Source organism: Mandrillus leucophaeus, unplaced genomic scaffold, assembly GCF_000951045.1.
Source record: "Mandrillus leucophaeus isolate KB7577 unplaced genomic scaffold, Mleu.le_1.0 Scaffold243, whole genome shotgun sequence".
Classification (NCBI taxonomy): domain Eukaryota; kingdom Metazoa; phylum Chordata; class Mammalia; order Primates; family Cercopithecidae; genus Mandrillus; species Mandrillus leucophaeus.
The window spans coordinates 304,098-324,191 of NW_012102510.1; the positions used below are offsets into that span (position 1 = coordinate 304,098).

The 20,094-nt window shown below is 37.0% G+C and overlaps 1 protein-coding gene across 10 annotated transcripts in view; it reads left to right on the forward strand.

Moving 5' to 3' along the window:
• The window catches only part of KDM6A (lysine (K)-specific demethylase 6A), a 241,204-nt gene that overhangs the window by 155,033 nt on the left and 66,077 nt on the right, over positions 1-20,094 (forward strand). For all 10 annotated transcript variants that reach the window (XR_001006367.1, XM_011982800.1, XM_011982801.1 and 7 more), the window contains 2 exons: positions 12,192-12,246; positions 14,905-14,939. Coding sequence is in view for 8 of the 10 variants with exons in the window: in XM_011982800.1 (XP_011838190.1) it covers positions 12,192-12,246; positions 14,905-14,939 (90 nt within the window). In the remaining 2 variants the exon portion in view is untranslated. The remainder of the gene's footprint in view (positions 1-12,191; positions 12,247-14,904; positions 14,940-20,094) is intronic.

A 20,094-nucleotide genomic window follows, 5' to 3' on the forward strand; every position in this document is an offset into this window, starting at 1 on the left:
AAAGTCAAGTCATGGTGTTTTTAGCAAAATTGCCTTAAGTGAGGGCAGCCTTCTTTTGGGGGGACTTTTACCTTTAACGAGTCCATGATATTTCTCATCCCTAGAGTGTGAAGGTTTCGTTTGATTTTTATCTCATCCTGACGTTGACTTTTTCAGCCCTCTCTCTAGTATTCCTTACCTATTTTAAGAAGAATTTGGGCATGAACATTTTTAGTCAAAGAGGAAGAGGTATTTTAGTTTATTACTAAAGTGCTTAGCATTCAGAATAAGTGAAGGTAGGAATAGAAGGAATGATATCCCCCTTTAGGTGGTTTTCCATTTTTCTAATACTTCACCTTCATCTGGATAAATGTGGAACCTCTGATGACTTTTTCACAACATTAAGCTGTTTTCTAGCACAGTGTGTTGGTATAGATGCTTTTTAGGCTGTAACCTCAGGAACTCCAACTCAAATTTGTTAAAATAATTAAAAATATGCTCGTATGTGAAGTCTAGCCTTCAGGATTGGTTGATTCAACTGATACAAGGTTTCATCAAGGATTCATTTTCTTCTCAGTTTTGTATTGGCTTTTTCTAAAGGCTAGTTGCTCTCTTTGATATAAGATGGTTGCCACGTGCAATCAAAGTGAAATGCATCCGTTTTCATATCTCATATAAAAAGATGTTCTAGGGCAGTGGCTTAGGTGCTTAGTGTAATGCTGGCATGTAAGTGCATAGTAAACGATGATGATCATTTCATGTAGGAGAAAAGATCCTGGTTGCCTATTGATCTCTTCAAAAATACTTCACCTTGCATCTTATTGCCCAGAAATAGGCCACATGGCCATTCCTAATTGATTTCTTATCAAAGGAGATGTGGTTGCTCTTAGACCAGTTATGCCTAGTCTTTGAGCAGTGTTCAAATCTGTAAGTAGTTGTTATCCAATGGAGGGATAGGTTGGGTAAAAAGGATATTTTGGTATGGGGAGTGGTGTGAACAATCTGTCCGTTACAGATCAGATCTTCTCTACCCCATTTCCTTTCCCTCCGCCCAAGTATGTATAATACTTTTTGAATGGTAAACTAGTTAAATACAGCGTATTTTCATAATAGATTCCTTTTTTTTCACCCACACATGAAATAAATTGTAGGGCCTCCTGTTTTGTTTCTGTCACTGGTGATAACTTTCTCACAAAATGTGTCTCTGAAATTCTGTGTTGGTGCTGTGTAAACAGCTCTCAGAGCAAACAAACTTGGTTTTCAAAACTTTGACCCTGCCACATATCTTTGTGACCTTGGGTAAATTTCTGACTCTTGATTTCCTCTGTGTTTGAAGAACTAGAATAATTATAGCCACCCACATGATTGATATAAAGATGAATATATGTGTGTATTTGTTTTTATTTTCATATCACTAGTTTTGGGGGAACAGGTGGTGTTTGGTTGCATGGTAAAGTTCTTTAGTGGTAATTTCTGTGACTTTGGTGCACCCATCACCTGAGCCGTGTGTACTGTACCCAATGTGCAGTCTTTTATCCCTCACCCTCTTGCCCCTCTTCCCCCTGAGTCCCCAAAGTCCATTATCTCATTCCACGCCTTTGCATTGTCATAGTTTAGCTCCCACTTCTAAGTGAGAACATGTGATGTTTGGTTTTTCCATTCCTGAGTTACTTCACTTAGAATAATGGTCTCCAACTTCATCCAGACTGCTGCGAATGCCATTATTTCCTTCCTTTTTGGCTGAGTAGTGTTCCATGGTGTATATACCACATTTTCTTTATCCACTCAGTGGTTTATGGGCATTTGGGCTGGTTCCATATTTTTGCAATTGCAAATTGTGCTGCTATAAACGTGTGTGCAAGTGTCTTCTTTATATAATGACTTCTTTTCCTCTGGATAGATATCCAGTAGTGGGATTTCTGGGTCAAATGGTAGTTCTGCTTTTAGTTCTTTAAGGAACCACCACACTGTTTTTCATAGTGGTTGTACTAGTTTACATTCCCACCAGCAGTGTAAAAGTGTTCCCTTTTCACCACATCCATGCCAACATCTGTTATTTTTTGAATTTTAAACCATGGCCATTCTTGCAGGAGTAAGGTGGTATCGCATTGTGGTTTTGATTTGCATTTCCCTGATCATTAGGGCTGTTGAGCATTTTTTCCTGTTTGTTGGCCATTTGTATATCTTCTTTTGAGAATTCTCAATTCATATCCTTTGCCCACTTTTTGATGGGATTATTTGTTTTTTTTTTTTTCTTTCTGATTTGAGTTCCTTGTAGATTCTGGATATTAGTCCTTTGTCGGATGCCTAGTTTGCGAACATTTTCTCCCACTCTATTGGTTATCTGATTACTCTGCTGATTATTTCTTTTTCGTGCAGAAGCTCTTTAGTTTAATTAGGTCCCATCTACTTACCTTTGTTTTTGTTGCATTTGCTTTTGGATTTTTGGTCATGAACTCTTTGCCTAATGTCTGGAAGAGTTTTTCTGATGTTATCTTCTAGAATTTATATCTTACAAATGAATTGTTTCAGCCCTTCTTTAGTCTCAGTTATCTGTCATGTAAAACAACCATAATTTGGGACCAGCAGAGATACTGTTGGAGAAATAAATTTTCCTGTCTTAGAACTTAATCCTTGTATTTTTGTCCCTCTGCCCATCCTCAGAAATGCGAAGCTAATGCCCAGCAAACTTTATACTCATATAGCGTTATTTTTACGTTAAATTGACCAATAAAGATTTTATGTGTTTAGTGAGCAGTAGAGGTACCAATTCTTAATTTGTGAACTAGTTTAATATTATCTAAACCAGAGTCCATTTCAGGGTGACAGGTACTTTGTTGTTCTTCTTCTCTGCTTCAGCTAATATCCCCTCAAGCTGGGTTTGGTTGCCTAGTTAATGCCATACAGTTAATTCAGGGTTTGTTTTGTTTTTGTTTTTGTTTTTGTTTTGTTTTTAAGACAGAGTCTCACTCTGTTGCCCAGGCTGGAGTACTGTGGTGTGATCTTGGCTCACTGCAACCTCTGCCTCCCAGATTCAAGCAATTCTTCAGTCTCAGCCTCCCGAGTAGCTGGGACTACTGGCATGCACCACCATGCCCAGCTAATTTTTGTATTTTTAATAGAGACGGGATTTCACCATATTGGTCAGGCTGGTCTCGAACCTCTGACCTCAGGTAATCCGCCTGCCTCAGCCTCCCAAAGTGCTGGGATTACAGGTACAAGCCACCATGCCCAGCCTAATTCAGGATTTTTATTTCATTATCCTTTAATGATATTATTGACAGTTACTTATTTTCAGTATATATTTGAAGCAGTGTGCTACCATAACTTCAACAAAAGGATATTACTGTTGATAAATAGTTATATATAATGCCCCTAATTATATAATGCCCCTAATTTTCACATCCTGGTAGACTATTAAAATTATTTCCTTCATGTGAAGAGTAAGATACAATGACACCCTTATTCTTCAGTCATTAAATACATTTCGTTAAATACATCTATTTCATGAAGCTTATATAGGAAATTTCCCTAATGTTTACATGTTTAAATATTCCTAAAATATGTCAACTTAGAACTTTTTTGGGATTTTAAAGGTAGGCATCTAAAGAGGGTGCCTTTTTTATGGAAACCTGTAGATCATTGGCTGAGATACCAATATAAGTCCCCTTTTATAATTTGGTATTTGGGTATGGTAAGTGCTGATTGAAGGAGTTAATGTGAAAGGGATGGGAAGATGAGAATTATGAAAACAGTAAATGTTTCAAAGGAAATGGGTTGAACTCAAATGAGACTTGTGTGTTAGCTTGCCATTTTACCGGGTGTTGGTGTTTGTTAAATGAGTAGATAAATAAAATGGAAGAGGCTATAAAATGAGAAAATGCCTACTTATAGAACAGGCTGAAAAATTTGAAGAAAAGAAAAAAAGCTGGTTTGATTCATCATCACTTAACAGAATTTTTTTCTATACAGACACTGCAGTTTTTTCCAGATGGCTCAGTTCACCAATTCATTCAGTATGTTTCCCATCTTATTATACTCGACATGAAACTTCTGAGTGAAGTAGCAGTTCCACTGTCTTTGTACCATACTCTTCTTTAGGAACTACTTCATTTCCAGGTGTCTCATTTGATCTTCTACCCTGTATAAACTCAGGAATTTTATTGTAATTTTTTTGATGCCAAGATATTTAGGCAGAAGGAATACATGAAGACATGATCATCTATATGTACCTCCTTTTAGAAACCACTTTTGAAATCTGAAATGCCTCCTGTCTTTTATTATTTTATTCATGTAGAATGCACAGATCATTTGTTTCATATAATTAAAATATTGTGGGCCGGGCAAAGTGGCTCACGTCTGTAATCCCAGCACTTTGAGAGGCCGAGGCGGGTGGGTCACCTGAGGTCAGGAGTTGGTGAACAGCCTGGCCAATATGGAGAAACTCTGTCTCTACTGAAAGAAAAAAAAAAAAAAATTTAGCCGGGTGTGGTGGTGCGCCTGTGGTCTATGGGCAACATAGTGAGACATACATAACACACACACACACACACACACGCAACATAGTGTGAGACACACACACACACACCTGCACCATCTCTTAAAGAAAAAAGAAAGTTGCTATTATTTCTCCGTACTTGCTCTGCCCTATTTCCTTTATGATGCTCAATAGCTCTCACCTTTTCAACTGGCATTTTGAAAATTTTAATCTTGAGTGGTTTGATTTGAGAGAAAGAATGGAGGAAGGCATCTCACTCATATGACTCAGTTTTCTTAGGGGACTAGAAAAGTCCTATCCTCTCCCCACCCCCCAACAGCTTGGAATAATTGGTGGTAGTTATAAAACTGTAAGATTTGGTGTTTATCCTGAGATTTGGCTTAGAACATGGGACCAGGAAGGGAAAGAAATTCTTCAAGAAAGGATCTGCATAGTGTTGGCTCATCATGGAAGCTGCATTTGTAGAATCTTCATAGATTTCATAGGAATTGGTTGGGATATAAAAATGGTGAGGCCTAATCATTATTTTTTGGTACTTTTTTGGTACTTTTTTTTTTTGAGACGGAGTTCACTCTTGTTGCCCAGGCTGGAGTGCAATGGTACGATCTCAGCTCACTGCAACCTCTGCCTCCCGGGTTCAAGCGATTCTCCTCTCTCAGCCTCCTGAGTAGCTGGGATTACAGGAGCATGCCACCACAGCCGGCTGATTTTTGTATTTTTGGTAGAGACGGGGTTTCATCGTATTGGTCAGGCTGGTCTTGAACTCCTGATCTCAGGTGATCCGCCTGCCTTGGCCTCCCAAAGTGCTGATTGCCCCCCGCCCCCCCGCCCAAAGTGCTGGGATTACAGGCGTGAGCCACCACGCCTGGCCTGTACTTTTTATTTAATGGTTTTCTTACTGGAGTAACAGCAACAGCAACGTCACTAAGTTTAGGGCCAAATCCACAAATTAATATCATTTTTCGTTGCTACCATATTTAACATTTAAAATGCTTCACTGAAGCAATTCTTAATACATACTGTTTTTGGATAAACCACCAGGCAGATACCAAAAAATATTAGCATACTATTCTGGTTGTCTTAAGAAAAGAAGAACATTCTTTTTTAGTATTAGTTACACTGTGTATTTCTTCCTTCGGTATAACTGTTGGTTCTTTATACATAAAATTCATATAGTCAGATTTTGCTTGGCTTTTTATGGTTAGCAGTAGATTGGATTATGATTGAGGAAACTGCAAGCCAGTTTATTTTCTTTGATTTAAATCTTCCTTTTCCTTTTAGTCATTGACAGTACAACTCAGTTTCACCTGAGTGTAACATCACTGTTCTTTTTGGCAGAGGATGGTCATTGCTGTTTATTTTGTTTTCTATTTTTTCTCACTTGTAGAAAAAAATCATCCTTTCCCTGTTCTTTTTCTACTACTCATCAGCTTGTACTTTACCAATTTCCTAGATAATAGTTTCTGATATGAGGCAACCTCCTAATTTATTTTTCTGGCCACTTAATAATGCTTTCTCTATTTCTCTCTGCCTGCCCAATTTTGTTTTTCTGTTTGATATTATTTCTGCCCTGAGTTCTATAGCATGCCTTCAAGTGTGAATTAGTAAAAGCAGCCAAAATACTTCAATACCTGCAAAATACTTGTTTGAAAAGTACATGACTGCTCATATATGTACAGTAGCACCATTCTTTCTCTTTGAAACTGAGGAGTTAAGGTGATTCCAGGTTCCCTGTGTTACAATTTTCTCTCTTCTAGTATATTTTTAACTACAGAAGTCATTTCTAATTAAAAAGTGATTTCTGGTGCTATCTTATAACAACTTAAGGGCGTTACAGATATTTGGTCTTCAAAGGCAGCTTTGTGTAGCAGTCACTGTATTGTCACATTTAAAAAAAGGTTGTTTGGCTGGGCGCAGTGGCTCATGCCTGTAATCTCAGCACTTTGGGAGGCCAAGGCGGGTGGATGGCCTGAGTTCAGCAGTTTGAGACTTGCTTGGCCAACATGATGAAACCCCATCTCTACTAAAAATATAAAAAATCAGCCAGCATGGTGGCGGGTGTCTGTAATCCCAGCTACTTGGGAGGCTGAGGCAGGAGAAATCGCTTGACTTGGGAGGCGGAGGTTAAAGTGAGCCAAGATCGAGCCATTGCCCTCAGCCTGGGCAACAAGAGCGAAACTCCATCTAATAAATAAATACATACATACATATAAAATTTAGCCGAGCGTGCTGACGTGTGTCGGTAATCCCAGCTACTCTGGAGGCGGAGACACGAGTCACTTGAACTGAGGAGGTCGAGGTTGCGCCACTGCACTGCAGCCTGGGCGAGAGAGTGAGATTGTCTCAAAAAAAAAAAAAAAAAAGGTTGTGTTTTAAAAGGATATTCTACAGTGCAAATTTTTGCAATATCCGCCTTTATAAACTATGTATCATGTTCACCTTGTATTAGTAATTTGTGTACATATCAGTCTCACTCTAATATGAATACAAATTGCTTACTGGATAGAAATACCTTGGAAATTAAGTTGACTTATATTCTGATCATTTTGTGTACATAGATTAGATGCAAACTAGGACCAGTTTTTAAAAGTTTCTAGTCAGTTGCATACCTATACTTTTATAAAGTATGATAGAAATGAAGAGTTGGAAGACTAGGTAGGATACAGCTGCAGGAAGAAAGATGAGCAAGAGCTGTAAGATAAATGGTTGCTCTTAGGATGGATGGGGGCAAGGTAATGAATGTATCCTAGAGATCTTAAAGAGATTTATTAACTGACTTGATGTGGGAAGAGATTCCCCATTTACGGGCTCAGACCACTTTACTGTGTTAAAAAGTAGGGGATAAATAAAGTAGCAGCCGGTTTTGGGTTTAGGAGGTGAAAAGGCGCTGAATGGAGATAAGTCATTTGGGAGTAAATTGATTTGGAGGTACCTGAGGAATATCAGATATTCATGTACACAGATAGAAATCTGGAGCCAAAAAGAAGAGCTGGAACTAAGATTTGGAACGTCTTCAGTATACAGTGTGTTTTGTCTTGCTTTTTTTTTGTTGTTGTTGTTAAATTTTTAGAAGAGACCGGCTGGTAAACTTCAAAAAAGAAGCCTCTTTTTTGAGTGAAGATCGTTAGGATTTGTTAGCTATTAGCAAGTTATTGGTATGCAGTAGATTCCCTCCTGGAAACAGTTGTAATAACCTTGTATTACAAAGAAAATCAGAACTGAGTTTTGAGGGCTTTGGGAGAATCTCAGTCAGATCATCTTGACCAGGAACATGGCTCACAAGCCCCACCAAAACTTAACCATTTTCAGTTCTGTATCTCATTTTAGAGACCACATTTTTAAAGTAAGTACCATGACATCCTAAGGCATTTCTCTATTCTTACCCATAGACTATTCATTTTAGGAATCAAGTTTGTTGGTTTCAAATTATACTTTTATTTTATTTTGTAATATTTTATTTTTTTGAGATGAAATCTCACTGTGTTGCCCATGCTGGAGTGCAGTGGCGCGATCTTGGGTCACTGCAACCTTGGCTTCCTGGTTCAAGCGATTCTCATGCCTCAGCCACCTGAGGTGTGTGCCACCACACTCTGCTAATTTTTGTATTTTTAGTAGAGACTGGGTTTTGCCATGTTGGCCTGGCTGGTCTCAAACTTTTGGCCTCAAGTGATCTGCCCGCCTTGGCCTCCCGAAGTGCTGAGATTATAGGTGTGAGCCACCATGCCCCACCCTAAATTCATAATTTTAGAAATGTGGCAATCTGTAACAATGAATAAGAAAAAAATGATTTATCTTTGACATGCAACAGTACCTGGCACACCTTTCCTTTTCTCACTTAAATGGTCATTATAACCCTGTTTTATAATGCTCTGTAAAAATAACTTCAGTGGTTTCCTCAGCCTGAAGCAACTCATTTCTTACTTTCCTCCTCTATATCTTTTTGGATTCTCTTATGGAGTTGTCTTTTCTGTGTATTCTCAGAGCAGGTTAAAATTTTAAAAATCCTATTAAGGCATTAATTTCAGTGAACATTGTATTCTGTAGGTGAATAGCCATAGAGGCATGCCTGGCATAAGATAAAAGCTGGTAAAAGCTGGTTGCCAGCGTGTCAGTCCTAAAATGCCATGTGTCTACCTTAATTGGAAATAGACAGCAGTATCAACTATACATACCTTGTTTATGTAGTCTGAAATAAAGGTTTCTGGGGCAAGCACATAATTTAAAAACTTCAAAATAGAGTAGTGTGGTTTAACTCTGTATATTAGAATAACTTATATAAGCTTTTTTCTGGTTTGCAGGTTGTTGCCAACAACCCACTGAATCAGAACATTCTAGATTGGTACTGGAATCCAAACATTGCTCCAAATTAATTACTTATAACTAAATACATAATTTGTCAATTGCAAAAAGTTATCCCGTTGCTTGTTTTCGGGATTGGGAATACAGTTGAAGGGTTCTACAAGTGAAAAGATTCATGAGATAACCAGACTATATACACCTAGAAATAAAACAATTTAAAGGGAAATAAAGTCTTAAAACTCAAGTTTTATGTGTTAATTACATGAATATAGATTTCTCCCCCCCAATAGAAATAAAGTTCGTTGGCTGTATTAGGCAAAATACTCTAACATTATTTTGAAATATTGAACACGTTGAAGGCTTTTAAAACAAAAGGTGACTTTGGTGATAAAGATGTCAACAGAAATGGTAATGAATCAAACCTTGCGTTAAATTGGACCAGAAGTGCTCCATAAAAAGGAAATCTCTATAACATTAAAAAAAAAAAAAAAAGTCATAAGTAAATCTTCTTGCTTGGAAACTAATTTTCTGTAGACTGCTTTCCGCCTTCAGGTTTGTATATAGTCTTTGAACTGCAGAGGCCTCTTCTGCATAATAATTATTTCACACAGCAGTAGCCAGTTTCAGCACTGCAGTGTTTCAGTGAGAGGCACAGATGTTTCCTAGCTGCCTCTGTTGGTTGCAGGGAAGGGTGCTGGATATTTTACCATGATATTTTCAGGTTTGTGGGCTGGTTATCATAATTGATAGTCCTTTATACTGGTGTATATGTTAATAGGTACATCTATTTTGCATCTGGCTTAGGTCCTGGAAATGAGGCTTTGTGGTCATGTTATCCCCACCCCGGTTCTTCATCTCTCTTAAGAGTGCTGAATGGTGTATCAGTGTTTTTCTTTATGTAGAATGGTGTTAGTTTCTTATGAACACTTAGTAATTATTCTGTAAGTTCTTTCATTCTCATAGTGGATGTTTTTGAATGTGTATTCATTTGTGGGTTTTTTTTGTTTTTGTTTTTTGAAACAGATTCTCGTTTTTTCCCCCACAGGCGCCCGCCACCATGCCGGCTCATTTTTGTATTTTTAGTAGAGATGGGGTTTTACCATGTTGGCCAGGCTGGTCTCGAACTCCTAACCTTAGGTGATCTGCCTGCCTCGGCCTCCCAAAGTGCTGGGATTACAAGCGTGAGCTACTGTGCCCAACCAATGTGTATTCTCTTGCTGAGTAATTTTCCTATGTTTGGAAATGTTTGGTATTTCATAGTGTTGTGAGTTTGAAATAGTGCATCAGTAACTTAATTGCTGCTTTTAAGATTGTTTAATAATTACACAAAGCATGGTCAAGAAATACTCCTGCCAGGTTTCATTGCAGAATCTTGAATTACTGATAGATGAAATGTAGGCTAGGCTATTTGAATTCTACATCTCTATTCTTCCTTGTGGGGTTTCAGCGAAATAGTAAAACTAAAATATTGCCATATTGAAGGCTGTTTCTTCTCAATTCAGTTTGTATCCTTTGATGGCTCAGTTAGGAATCTATCTGAATATTAATTTATGCTTACAGGACAAATTAGAGATGTAGTACAGTCTGAAAATGTGTGACTACTCTTCTGCTCTTTTTGTCTAGAGGAAGGCAATTGATTATAAAGCATGCTTTGCTTTCATAGTACTCAAACGTTTTAAAATAGTCTGTTTTCTATTGCTGTGGTAGCACACTAAACGGATGTTTGAAGACGTAGTCTGCTTAGTAGGCCAAGGGAAAATAAAAGCAGTTTTCAGAGTGTTCAAATGTTAGATTTTTTTCATTCAGTCAACCATGGCAAATGATTTTTCACTTTTGTTTTGTTGACCATTGCATCCCTAGTGTCTGCATTGTCCTTAGGGCATTATAGGCTCTTGATAAATCCTTGTTAGATGAATTAAACATTTAACATTTAAGGGTCACAGTCATTTGTTAGTAATTTACCCATTCAGAAGATGTAATCAGCTTTAAGTTTTAAGAATACTACAAGTGTTGGCTGACCTAATTATGCATGCACATCAGAGACTTTTTTTTTTTTTTTTTTTTGAGATGGAATCTCTGTCGCCCAGGTTGGAGTGGAGTAGCACGCTCTCGGCTCACTGCAATCTCCGCCTCCCGGGTTCAAGGAATTCTCCTGCCTCAGCCTCCTGAGCAGCTGGGACTACAGGCGCTCACCACCATGAACGGCTAATTTTTTATTTTTAGTTGAGATGGGGTTTCAGCATATTGGTCAGGCTGGTCTTGAACTCCTGACCTCAGGTGATCCACCCACCTCGGCCTCCCAAAGTGCTGGGATTACAGGCGTGAGCCACTGTGCCTGGCCAAGAGACATTCTTGAATGAATACATTAAGAATAGCCAGTGCTCATACCAAATGATGTTTTCTAATTTTTCCTTCCTTGTGACTTTTGGGTAGCCAACATCAGTAACTCTTTAGATTTTTGGATTGTAGATAGGAATGAATTTATTGTGGTCATTTTTTTTAATGCTTTCCACTTTGTTGATTACTTTTAGTGCTAAAAATTTGTAGAGGCTCAGAAAATTTGAATATACATTTGTAGAAATGTTACTTAGAAGAGTTTAAAGAGATTTACTCATCTTTAACTTAGATTTTATACCAACTCTGTTACTTGTTTGTCTTAATTTATCTACCTTGTTTAATGTTGATACACTAGATATTAAATGTCACCCAGTGTTCTTGATAATATGCATTCCTAAAAATTAGTGTTATGCATTGATGTTAATGTGCTTATATGATATTATTACAAGTGGATACTATATTAGTGGTTTATTGTTGACTGGAAAATTTTACAAATTCTATACATATATTGTCACATTGTAAAAGGACGGTTATATTTGGTAGATGAACTTGGACACAGGCTATTTTAAAAGGCACTTAAATACAGTGATTATTGAAAGATCAGTAAAGAGGGAAAGTTTTACCCTCTATGACAATTCTCATAGTAATTTTTTTGTTTCAGAAGTCCATGTCTCATTTTGAGATAAGCAGTGGTGTTCTGACAATACCATCAGACTTCTACTTGGATTTTTAAAACTAATGATATGTTCTCTATTTAAACTGTTGTATAACACTTCCTGTTTACTTGATTTAAAACTCTTCACCTTTTTCATATAAATAAAAGTATAGATAGGATAACTTGATAAAATTAATTCTTCTTCAAATTCTCTATTCTCAGCTTTCTCAAGAAAATAACCCCACAGCATGTCAGTTGTCAGCAGTAAATGTTCAAAGTATTTCTAGTTAGTAGGCTAGTGTATTTTATTTGCACAGCATGTATTTATTATTATTTTAGACCTTACATACCTGAAAAGTATCTTAAGATGCTTTTATGTGACTCTAAATTGAGTGCATTAACTTTCTCACTCTCCTCTTGCAGCATTTTCAGTTAGCTTTGGTTGACTGTAATCCCTGCACTTTGTCCAATGCTGAAAGTAAGTATTATTAAGTACTGTAGTTTTCTACATGTATTCAGATCACTTCATGGCAAATAAAAATAATGTTAGTGATAAATTCTGTGCAATTTTTTCTTTTAGAATTGTTTAATGTAACTGTATTGGTTGCCATGGCTACTTACACAAATGGAACCTGCAAGACCAGATATTGTGAACAGCCTGTGTCTAAAATAGATAGGCCAGTGAAGTGAGTTGTTGAATTAAAAGTATCTTCACTAATGAACAAGATTGATTTTTTTCTGTTGTGTATTATATTGTAGATGACTTGGTAGGATTAAAAACAGATTTTGCTAGTCTTTGGGGAAACATCTGAGTATATAGATTCTTATCTGATAGCTTACTGATTCCTACTGTGTGGGATAAAAATTACTGGTAATTATGAAGACATTTGTGACTTTTATGATAGTTTTATGTATCATTTAGAAAGTTTGAGTTGACATTTTTCAATTAATTAGAAAAGAATGCATTTATGAAGCATGTTCTAACGAAGTATTTTTTTCCAAACAATTATTTTCTACTTCTATGTAAGTGTCTTTTCAAAAGCAGACTGGGTTGATTATATGTTTATCGATATGCATTTAGGTGTATTTACTTAATATACGCTAGAGTATCCAGTAAAAAGGTTTAAAAATATTCACTGATGCTGAATTTCTTAAAAAAACCTCTTACTTGAAAAATAAATTATTATTATTATTATTATTATTGTTTTGAGACAGAGTCTCGCTCTGTTGCGCAGGCTGGAGAGCAGTGGCGTGATTTCAGCTCACTGCAAGCTCCAACTCCCCGGGGTTCACACCATTCTCTTGCCTCAGCCTCCCATGTAGCTGGACTACAGGCGCTTGCCACCACACCCAGCGAATTTTTTGTATTTTTAGTAGACGCGGGGTTTCACCGTGTTAGCCAGGATAGTCTCAGTCTCCTGACCTCGTGATCCGCCCACCTCGACCTCCCAAAGTGCTGGGATTACAGGCGTGAGCCACCGCACCCGGCCGAAAAATAAAATTTTTAATTGGTATAAGAAAAATCGAGCAATTAATGACAGTTTCAGTCCTACAAAGGATTCGTGTTTTAAAAAGTCAGTATTTTGCGTTAAGTTACTTTTTTGTTTTTGTTTTTTGTTTCATTTTGAGACGGGGTCTCTCTCTGCCACTTATGCTGGAATGCAGTGGTGCCAGAGTAGCTCAACTGCAGCCACGAACTCCTGCACTCAAGTGATCTTCCTGCCTTAGCCTCCTGTAAATCACTTAAAAGAGTATAGAGAGATATTAGTGAAAAGTAGTCTTAGTCTTTAGAAATGCCCTAGGAATTTGTTGAATCAGCGAAAACCCTGTAGAATTTTCAGTATAACATGGATTTAGAAATAGTATGGATTAAATCATCATTTAAGCCAGATGAATTACGTCATACTTTTACTAAAGGTAATTTCCTGTGAAAATTCAAAGGATTTTTATTTTCTTAAATGAAATTCAGGATCCGATACTGATTAGGGTGTTTGTAGAATAAACGGTAGAAAAATAACATGCAGCAATATTTTACAGTTTCTAAGATAAGGTTCGATTTGAACAAATTGAGTCATTGGTTTAGTAATTTATAAAGTTTCAATTCATACGTTTTTCTTAATTATATATCCAGGTTGTATAAACCATCTAGAATATATAGATGCTTAAAATTCTTTTCAAATTAGTTTATAAGAAAACAACTGATTATCCTTTAATTCATTATGGTCTAGTACCTAAAAGGTAACTTTGGTAAGTCAGTTGAATGATAATTTTTTAGGGATGTCACATAAATATCAAACTAAATATTTTGGTAAATCCTCGTTTTATTCTACTCTGTTTAAATCTCAGTTGTAGATCATTACTCTTGAGAGAAAAATGTCTGCATAGGTAGGATGAGTGCCACATGGCAGAAAACTGCTGAATTTGAAACAGTTTGAACCATCATGAGTGCTACAAGGTGGTTGATCACTCAAATGGGAGAGCATGTTTTCTATTTAGAGACTTTAGGCTATTACAGTTTAGTTGATTTAGATAGTTTACTTTAGACAGTCTACTTGATTACTTGATAACTATGAGAATGCCTGATGTCACAATAAATGTAGAGTACCTACTTTGAGCCAATGTTACTCTTCAACACCAGGCTCCTTATTGTCTTTGTAAAACTTATTTCTCTTTGAGTTTTTTATGTCATCACTGATTTGTACTTTGGTTTTAATATTTTTTAATTAAATATTGATTTTACTCTTGTTTGACTTGGGATTCAGGTTTTAAATACTGTGTTTTGAAATGTATAGATTATAAAGGTTTTCTCTATTTGCTTAATGTTGCCATTTTGAACTTTGTAAAACATATTCACTTGCTATAGATTTAATGCTAATTTTAATAATTACATTGACAGAAATTTCATTTGATAATGACCAACAATGAATACATGTGGTTTCTTATCATGATTATGTTCTTTCGTGTGTTTGTTTGTATGGTCTATTTTAGTAAAAGCAAATAAAAGTTACGTTTTTCTATTACTTAAATCTATATAGTGTAGACTGTGATAATGTTTGATGTTTTGTTATTCTTACTTAATTTGCCCCAAATTCTGCTGTACTATTACTGATTTTTTATTTTGCCTCATCCTTTGCAGTTCAATTTCACATTGCCCACTTATATGAAACCCAGGTAAGTATTTTAACTTACTCTATTTAAAACAAAAGCAAACAAAAATCATCACTCCTATCATGCTTTACTGAAATCAGAAATGTACAGATAATTTAATGGAGTTCTGGGCATTACTTCTTAGGTAAATTTTGTATTTTATACTCATTAAATGTGATCAAGATGCTGCTTAGTAAAACAGTTATTCCAAGGAGTGTTTGCTGTGTACAAATAAATTCCATTTAATATTTTCCTTTAAACTTGATCCATTTGCGGCTGGGCGCGGTAGCGCACGCCTGTAATCTCACTGCTTCAGGAAGCCGAGGCGGGCAGATCACTTGAGGCCAGGAGTTTGAGACCAGCCTGGCCAACATGATGAAATCTCATCTTTACTAAAAATATAAAAAGTTAGCGGGGCATGGTGGCAAGTGCCGGTAATCCCAGCTACTTGGGAGGCTGAGACACAAGAATTGCTTCAACCTGGGAGATGGAGGTTGCAGCAAGCTGAGATCTTGCCACTGCACTCCAGCCTGGGCAACAGAGTGAGACTCTGTCTCAAGAAAAAAAGAAACAACTGAACTTGATGTAAGATCATTTGCAAGCTCAAATGGCTATATTTAAGATTTATCTTATTCTTGATGCCAAATACCTTGCTTTTCAGAATGTTTATAGATGGTTGTTGTAATGCATTGTTTTTTTAAAAAATTCTTTTGCTTTTTCTTAAGACTGAAGTAACTCTTCTATGTGTCATTATTGGAAAAGCATCAAGAGTCACCTCCGGATGTCCTTGCCATTAATTTCATGGCTCCTTTACTTTAAAAAACTGTTAAATTTTAGAACATCTTGGTTTTGTGTGTGTTGATTAATATACAGTCAAGACTGATACATCTTGATTTTGCTTAGTTGTATGATAAAAGTATAACACATTCGGTGGGGGGTGTTGGAGGCAAGGGGAGGGAGAGCATTAGGACAAACACCTAATGCATGTGGGAAAAACCTAGATGATGGGGTTGATAGGTGTAGCAAACCACCATGGTACATGTGTGTATACCTATGTAACAAAGCTGCACAGTCTGCACATGTATCCCAGAGCTTAAAGTAAAATAAATAAAAATATAACACATTCATTTTAGGCAGTGGTTTGGAAAATCAGGAATAAATTTGTATGAGACTCAAAATTAGGTCATTATAGTTTACATAAATTTTTTTATTTTATTTTATTTTTTTTTGAGACGAAGTCTTGCTCTGTCACCCAGGCTGGAGTGTAGTGGCGTGATCTTGGCTCACTGCAACCTCCACCTCCCAGGTCCAAGCAGTTCTGCCTTAGCCTCCTAAGCATCTGGGATTACAGGCGCCCACCACCACGCCCAGCTAATTTTGTGTATTTTTAGTAGAGACGGGGTTTCACCATGTTGGCCAGGCTGGTCTCGAACTCCCGACCTCAGGTGATCCACCTGCCTCGGCCTCCCAAAGTGCTGGGATTACAGGCGTGAGCCACCGGGCCCAGCCGACATAAATTTTTTACAGCTTTTTAGGAAACAAATACTGTTGTTGTCTTTTTTAATGCCTACATAAATTATAAGGTCTGTTTTGATGTTTTGGCCCAAGTATTACAATAAGGCGTATATGTGCCATGCAGAGTTCATACCCACCAGATACAAGATCCTGCTACATCCCATTATTTATATTGTTATAGGATGTAATCAGATAGTTTGAGATCATTTATGTTGGTGGTTCCCAGACCCAGCTCTGTGGCAGAATTATCTGGGAAGCTTTATAAGTCAGAGCTGTCATGGGGAGCTTTAAAAAATTAGCATCAGATTTCTGGGTACCTCAACACCCCCAACCCCCCTTTGCTTCCCCATCCCCCCTCTGCCCCATACTCTAGTTTTTCTAGTTCTCTCTGAGATCACTGGTCTGTCATTAGCTAAAGAAGCAGAAGTTTTTTTAACCTTTATTTTTAACGAGTATTTTTGCTGGAGATGGAATTCTGTTTATCTGACTGCTTTGAAATTCACAATACATTGTCTTTTGGCTCTCATTGTTTCTGATGTGAAGTTGTCTGTTGGTCTTACTGTTTAATCCCGTGAAGGTAGTGTGGGCACAGGGCCCTCCTCCCATTGATTCATTTGATAAATTTTAATACTGATTCAGATTAAACAAAAGAATAAACTCATGGCAAACAGTACGTAATTGTCAGGTGACAGGAGGATGACACTGTAAACATATGAAAGGATTAAAAAAACCCTACTCCAGTGATTATAATATGAATTTTCATTTTCAAGTGAAAAATTAAGAGAAGCAAGATGGCCTGCTTACCTACATATTAAAAGTTAGTTTTTATATAGTTCCACCAATTTTTACCAATGGACCCTATTTATGAATATGGATTTAGGAAATTTAAGTGACATGTATTTAATGGCTACTGCTGGGCAAAAAATAGTTCAAGGGAAGTTTCTCTACTTCTCTACATAGGAAGAAGTCTTCCCCACTAATAAATGAAGAAGTATCATTTCATAATCCCCGAGGGCCCTCTCCCCACATTACCTTCACAGGATTAAATCCTAAGATCATAATTAAGACTAAAGTTATGGAATACCACTTTACTTAGAATTGTGTTAAAGAAATGTTAGCAAGTACAATGGGTTTGTGGTATTGAGCTTATAATGTTTGGAAGCAAAAACGTCTTGGCCGAGTGCGGTGGCTCATGCCTGTAATCCCAGCACTTTGGGAGGCGAAGGTGGGTGGATCACTTGAGCTCAAGAGTTTGAGACCAGTCTGGGCAACATGGTGAAATCCCATCTCTACCAAAAATACAAAACTTAGTGGGATGTAGTAGTGCACGCCTGTAGTCCCAGCTGCTTGGGAGACTGAGGTGGAAGGATCTCTTGAGCCTGGGAGGTGGAGGTTGCAGTGATCTGAGATCTCACCACTGTGCTCCAGCCCGGGTGACAAAGCGATACCCCATCTCACACGAAAAGGAAAAACAAAAGAGGTCTTTTGTAGGATTAAAAATATATATTATTAAATTTACTAATAGGCATTTGGGTTTAATTTTAATGAGATCTCATCCCCTAACCCTGTATTTTTATCTTTTATGGTCTTATAGACAAGCTGTTAGTATTTTATTAGATTAAAAAATAGATTGGCCAGGTGTGGTGGCTCACACCTGTAATCCCAGCGTTTTGGGAGGCCGAGGCAGGTGGATCACTTGAAGCCCAGAGTTCAAGACTAGCCTGGGGAACATGACGAAACCCTGTTTCTACTAAAAATAAAAAAATTAGCTGAGTGTGGTAGCATGTGTCTGTAATCCCAGCTACTTGGGTGGCTGAGGCAGGAGAATCGCTTGAATCTGGGGAGGCGGAGGTTGCAGTGAGCCGAGGTGGCACCACTGCACGCCAGCCTGGATGACAGAGTGAGACTGTTTAAAGGAAGAAAAAAAATGATTCTCATAGGTTTCTATGTATATTGTCATACCATCTATAAATAAAGATAACTTTGCTTCTCTGTACATGTGCCTCACAATGATGTTTTGATTAACAAAGGATCACATATATGATGGTGGTCCCATAGGATTATAATAGTGTATTTTTACTGTACTGTTTCTGTTTTTTTAAACTGTACCTTTTCTATGTTTACATACTTACCATTGTATTGTAATTGTCTTTAGTATTCTGTATTGTAACATGCTGTACAGGTTTGTAGCCAGAAGCAAGAGGCTATACCATATAGCTTAGATGTGTAGTAGGCAATGCCATCTAGGTTTGTGTAAGTATACTCTGATGTTTGCACAACGATGAAATTGTTAAGTGATGCATGACTGTATAATGTCATATCTCCAAATATATTGTCAATTATTCTTGAACATTTATATTGATGAATTAATTTACCTTCCCTGTTTTATTAGCTGGGACCTCCAGATCATTTTTTTCTACAGTAATAATAGTATTAACTGGGCTTCTTTTCTTTTTCTTGAGTTTAGTGAAATAATTTGAGCAGTTCACCATCTTAATTCTTATAGCCTTTAAAGTTTCAAGATAGAGGATTTCTCCCTTTCCATTCTGTTACTAAAATGTTAGTTATTTTTGAATAGATAATCCAAAATGAAAAGTTTTGAAAGAATACACAGTGAAGTATCCTCTTCATTCCACTTCCCCAGGCATCTACTCCCCTCCCTAAAGCCATCAGTGTTACCAGTGGTTTTTAAATCCTTCCAGAGAAACTCAGTGTATATATAAGCAAGTCCACATATGTTTGCATGTGTATTTCTTATATTTAATTTTATTCAAATGATAGCCAATAATGTATGTTCTCTTCTGACCTTGCTTTAAATTTTAACTTAATATTGTGTCTTGGAAATCATTCCATATCAGTATGTGTAGAGCTGCATCATATCCCTTTACATATAGATGTACTGTTAACTAATTTACTCCTCTTTGAGGAATAATTACAAATAATGTTGTTTTGAATAACACTGTTTATAATGTTTCATTTTTAACACTTTTCTGTCAAGCATTAATATATTAACAAAACACTATAGACTTATCTTTGTTATTATACTATATAGCAAAATAATATATAGATAAGTGCTATAATACTTATCTATATTAGACGTCTATAATATAGATAAGTATTTTACACGAATCCAAGAACTCTAAATAAAGAAAAAAATTCCAGCTGATACATAGGTATGTGATAAATATGTAGGGTTTATTTCATGAATACATAGGATTTTACCATTTTAACCAATTTTAAGTGTACAACTCACTGACATTAAGTAAATTTGTATTGTTGTGCAGCTGTCACCACCATTCATCACTAAAACTATTTCATCATCTCAAAGTATCCATTAGGTAATAATTCCCTGTTACCACCTTCACTGGGCTCCTAGCAACCACTATTCTACTTTCTGTCTTTGTGAGTTGACCACTCTAGGTATCTCATAAAAGTGGAATCTGCCAGGTGTGGTGTCTCATGCCTGTAATCCCGACACTTTGTGAGGCCGCGGGGTGGATCATTTGAGGCCACGAGTTCAAGACCAGGCTGGCCAACATGGTGAAACTCCACTTGTACTAAAAATACAAAAATTAGCCGGGCATGGTGGCAAGCGCCTGTAGTCCCAGCTACTCGGGATACTGAGGCAGGAGAATCGCTTGAACCCAGGAGGTGGAGGTTGCAG